Raw genomic sequence first — 4,904 nt, 5'->3', positions numbered from 1 at the left:
CATTGTCTGGGTTCAGTGTTCCCTGATCTTCCAATGAAGTGAAGATCTGATAGAAGAGGTCCAGGGCATGTTCATAAACATCTCTCCACATCCTCTCTATTCTGTGTTTAGAATAAAATTGGCAATGTTCATTTACATGTGACATCTACTAAAGTAGTACATTCAGCTGGTATATTTGTTGTGTAAGCCTAGTTGCCAAACATTTATTTACCGCTGATTGTGGACACTTCTGCCTGTGGTGTGAGAATTCCTGTCGGTACCTTTGCTCCGGATCATGAATGCTGCTACATCTGTATTCTCCCCCCCTTTATCTGACCGTACCCTTGATGGCAGCCTGTACTGCTCAACAGCAGTAATAAAGCTCTGTAAGACTGTATGAGCTCTATTATTGCTAGCGACTGTCAGGTAGACCACCAAACGACTGAATCCATCCACCCCACCATGGACAACAAATCTCCATCTGTCAGGCAATTGTTAACACATGAAAAAGCACAACTTTACTGTAAAACAATTCCAATAAAACATCTATTAGAAAGATGCATTGTTTATCTGCTAATGTCACTAACCTGATGAGCTTATGGTTGCCATCTATATGCCACAAAGAGTTTGGGCCAGGAACAGAATACTGCCGTCGTCTTAATACACGCAGTCTTAGACGTCTCATGTAGACTCCCTCTGCAGCGACTCGCCGTAAAGATTCTTGCACTCTTGAGACTGAGGGGAAGAAAATAAATTAACCGTGCACTCACTGGCAACAAAAATAATCATGGAGACACTTAGTTGTCATAATAAAAGCTGTAATGTGTATTAAACTGTCAGCAGCTGCACTACAGAACCACCATACCTCAAAAATGTACTGTACTGTCAGATATTGTCTTACTAATATGATAATGTAAGCTCCCAGATGCTTAAAGTTTACACTGTTGACTATATTCAGAACAGACATGACCTGTGATTTTTCAGCCAAAATGATTATACACCTAGGGTGGGGTTATTGGGCACATCCTGACAGGCTGAGAGTATTGCTGCCAAATATCATGAAAAACTTTATTTCAATAATTCAACTTAATAAGGCCAACTAGACTCATTATATGCAAAGTGAGATATTTCAAGCATGTATTTACTATTTTGATGATTATGGCTTACAGCTTATGGAAACCCACAAATCTAAATCTCAACCCAGACGTTTTTATTTTATTACTATTTTTTCAAAGACAAATATTAGACATGGGCGCTCATGCTTGTACAGACTGGGGTCTGAGCGGGTAGGAGAGGGTGTGCATGCGCTTAGTTTGTGTGAGTGTTAGTTTGTGTACGATTGTGCCTTTTTATTCTTTGTTCCATTCATTCATTCTGTGATGTGTGAAGGTTTTTAAATTTTGTTTTTAATATGCATGATATTTATTATGCACAGCAATTTGTGTTACTTTGTGTATGAAAAGTGCATATAAATAAACATTGATTTGATTATTACATGAAATCAATAATAATAATAATAATAATAATAAATGTTGAACAGAAATGTTGGCCATCAGAAGAGTATAGTCATGCCAGTGGGAAGAAGCCGAAATACCCGGATAACCCACACATACATAAAAAAAAAAAAAACTAATTAATTAATTAAATTTAGCCCATATTAACTTCCGGTTCACGACACGCCAGTAAAAACGCTTCCGGTTAAAGCTATGGTAACGTTGTGGCTGTAGATTTGAACACTGAGGGAAACAAAGGAATAAGATATTGTTCATATTCGAGACAACAGGTAGTATAGTTGTTTATAGAAGAGTGTATTACTATAATGGTATAATATATAACGTGAGATGAAGCAGGAACACAAGTTTCAGCGGCGTGAAAGGTGGACAGCTGAACACTGCTGTGTTCCATTGTTACCTCGTCAGCTAAATACAATTCAACCATCAGTTTCCACACGTTTCCCTCGGAGGATCAACAACGGAAGAGATGGATGGTGAACATCAGAAGGGATAATCTCACCATCACTCCACACACCCGTGTATGCAGTCGACACTTTACAGCGCAAGATGTCAAAGAGCCGAGTAAGGAAGGCAAGAGGAGGCGCTGAGACCCGGCGCCGTTCCACTTTTATTTCCGTGGAACAACTTTTCTCTTGGTGAGAGAAGACTTTCTGTGTGGGAACGCACAGCTAGAGAACCAGAGAATGTGGAAACTGGGGAACCAGATTGTGCACACGATCACGACTACTGCGTGGGTCCGGATCCTGCCGTTGTGGACAGTGTGCTGGAGGAAAAGCAGAGGCTACGAGAGGAAGTCGCTCCACTAAGGCAGCAGCTGGAGCAGATGTTCCTGTCACGTTTCGGGATACAGCGATTTGATGGGTCCCATGTGGACATTCGTTTTTTCACCCGGTAAGTACATTTGTTAGTTATCTTCTACTTTTAGACCAGTTACATGGAGCCCCTCTTTAGAAATAAAGTGATAATAATAACGATAACAGCAATAATAATAATAATAATACATAGCCACGCTACATAATGCATAGTCTATTCTTCTTAATAATAATAATGTTGTTGATGATGATGATGATAATACAGTGTCACAAGAGGAGCTCCATTATTTTATTTTTTATATTGGTGAAAATTAAAGAGCTGAGTTATAGCACAGGAGATGGTATATTGCTTTCTGCTTATTGCTTACTGTAAACATCTAGCTTACATGTTGTCGACTGTGAGCAGGTCTGATTGTAAGGTCTGACAGCAGCAGGGTGAAAGGGGCTGCCCTGTACTGTGAAAATGTTAAGCATTTATTTCATAAGGTAACCCCTCAGTATAACTGAAGTTTGCAGGAGCTTCACCTGTAGAATCTGCAGGTAGTAAGCAGCCAGGTGGATGATCAGATGCAGATATCTGCTGAGAGTGAAACATCAAGGGGAAATGAGGGGTCGTCTTCTTATATTTGGATAGACTGGTTTACTTGTTAGACTCCATGAACATGGAAATTAAAAGCGTATTCTGAAATACAAATTAATAAGACCCCGGTCTAACAGGTGGTTGCTCGTAGCAGGAAGGTTTACTTCAGATCGCAGATGAAGGTCAAGAACACCAAAAGCATCATCAATGGAGAGATACAGCAGGTCCTTCCTCCCCTCTGCTGTCAGACTCCACAATTAGGCCTGTTCACAGCAGTGTTGATGTATTTATATTGTAGTTGTGTATATATATATTTGTATACACAACTTGTTTATCTATTCATATATTTTTTACTTGTTTACTGTGAAATTGTACAGCTGTCTACAGCACTATGAATTACCCCACTGAGGCATAAATAATGTCTATCTAAAAAAAATTTACACAGCGTGTGGGGAAAAAAATGACTGAATATCTGACTAATGTAGTTTGGTTAACATTTATCCTGCTTATGGTAATTTTCAAAATAATAAATAAAACAAAATGGAATGTCCCTCAGGTGAAGTTAGGTCTCCATCTGTTTCCAGGTTTGCATCTTATGACCACCTGATGCGGTTTTGGCAGGTCATTCAACCATCACTGAAATACATGGTCCGAGCGACCAGCTTAACTGCTGATGATGCTGGACGACTGAGTGCTCCCACGGTAGGCCTTATTTGTAATTATGTGATTTTCCAACTAGAGCACAATAAAGTAGTACAGCCAACCATTTATTTCTTATCTTGTGTATTTCACAGGGACAGGCTCTACACCCAATAGATGAGATGTTCCTGTTCCTGAACTACCCGGCCCTTGTACTGAAGCAGAGGGACCTGGCTGACCGCTATCAAATCCACCAATCTACTGTGAGCAGAATAATTCTCACATGGAGCAATTTTTTGCTTTCTGTCCTGGGTGCACAGAGAATCTGGATGACACAAGAGAGGATCCGGGAGTACCTACCTGTAGAGTTCAGAGACTATGCTGACACCACTGTGGTTCTGGACTGCACTGAGCTGAGGTGCCAAACCCCTTCTTCTCCCTTGCTACAGAGTGAGGTCTACTCAAACTACAAGTCCCACTGCACCCTGAAAGGAATGACTGGTATAGCACCACATGGTCCAGTGACCTTTGTTTCTCCCCTCTATGCTGGTTCGATCAGCGACAAGCAGCTGTTTGTGGAATCAGGTCTTTGCAAGCTTCTCCGTCCAGACTCAGCGATCATGGTGGACAGAGGCTTCCTGATGGACAACTGTGTGCCCTGTAAGATGTACAGACCTGCATTTCTTTCAGGAAGACATCAAATGCCTGAGAGTGAGGTCAGGGAAACGCAGGCAATCGCACACCTCAGAGTGCATGTGGAGCGTGTGATTCGAAGATTGAAAGAACACAAGTTATTTGATTCAGTCATTCCTTTGAATATGTTTGGTAACATTAATCAGCTGTACGTTGTTGCATGTCTCCTGCTGAACTACGAAAATGGCCCCTTGCTTAAGGCTTGGGCAAAGTAGAACAATCAAATCTGACATTGCAAGTGATTATTGTAGAATAGTTAGTCATTGAATGTGATATTGTTATTGCTGTTTTAAACATTTTGATGCAATAAAAAAGGCGATCTCACAGCCTTCCTTTGGGACACAAACGGTGGAATTTTAATTGTTTTGTGTTTGTTTGTTATTTACAAGCAGAGGTGGGTAGAGAAGCCAAAAATTCTGAAATAATAGTACTGTTACATGAGAAAAATATGACTCAAGTAAAAGTCAAAGCTAGTCATCCAGATAATTACTCTAGTTAGACTAAAAAGTACTTATTGAAAAAACTACTAAAATACTGACAACAACATCAGATATATTCTTTTTAACTAAAAATCAATAACTGAAACAGTGATGAAAAAAATGAACATGAATAAAACATCCATCACATTAAAACAGTCTCCATAAAACTGACGTAGCCTCCAGCACAGTATGTTTGTTTTCTGAGATG

The 4,904-nt window shown here is 40.0% G+C and overlaps 1 protein-coding gene across 1 annotated transcript; it reads left to right on the top strand.

Moving 5' to 3' along the window:
• The first annotated feature begins 1,227 nt into the window (after positions 1-1,227).
• Positions 1,228-4,432, top strand: LOC121643481. The gene is made up of 4 exons (XM_041990926.1): positions 1,228-1,265; positions 2,139-2,384; positions 3,470-3,587; positions 3,680-4,432. Exons 1-4 carry the CDS (start codon positions 1,228-1,230, stop codon positions 4,430-4,432), a joined length of 1,155 nt encoding a protein of 384 aa, XP_041846860.1.
• Positions 4,433-4,904: the final 472 nt, after the last annotated feature.

Source organism: Melanotaenia boesemani, chromosome 7 (genome assembly GCF_017639745.1).
Source record: "Melanotaenia boesemani isolate fMelBoe1 chromosome 7, fMelBoe1.pri, whole genome shotgun sequence".
NCBI classification, from domain to species: Eukaryota; Metazoa; Chordata; class Actinopteri; order Atheriniformes; family Melanotaeniidae; genus Melanotaenia; species Melanotaenia boesemani.
This window is presented reverse-complemented; position numbering and strand designations above follow the sequence as displayed.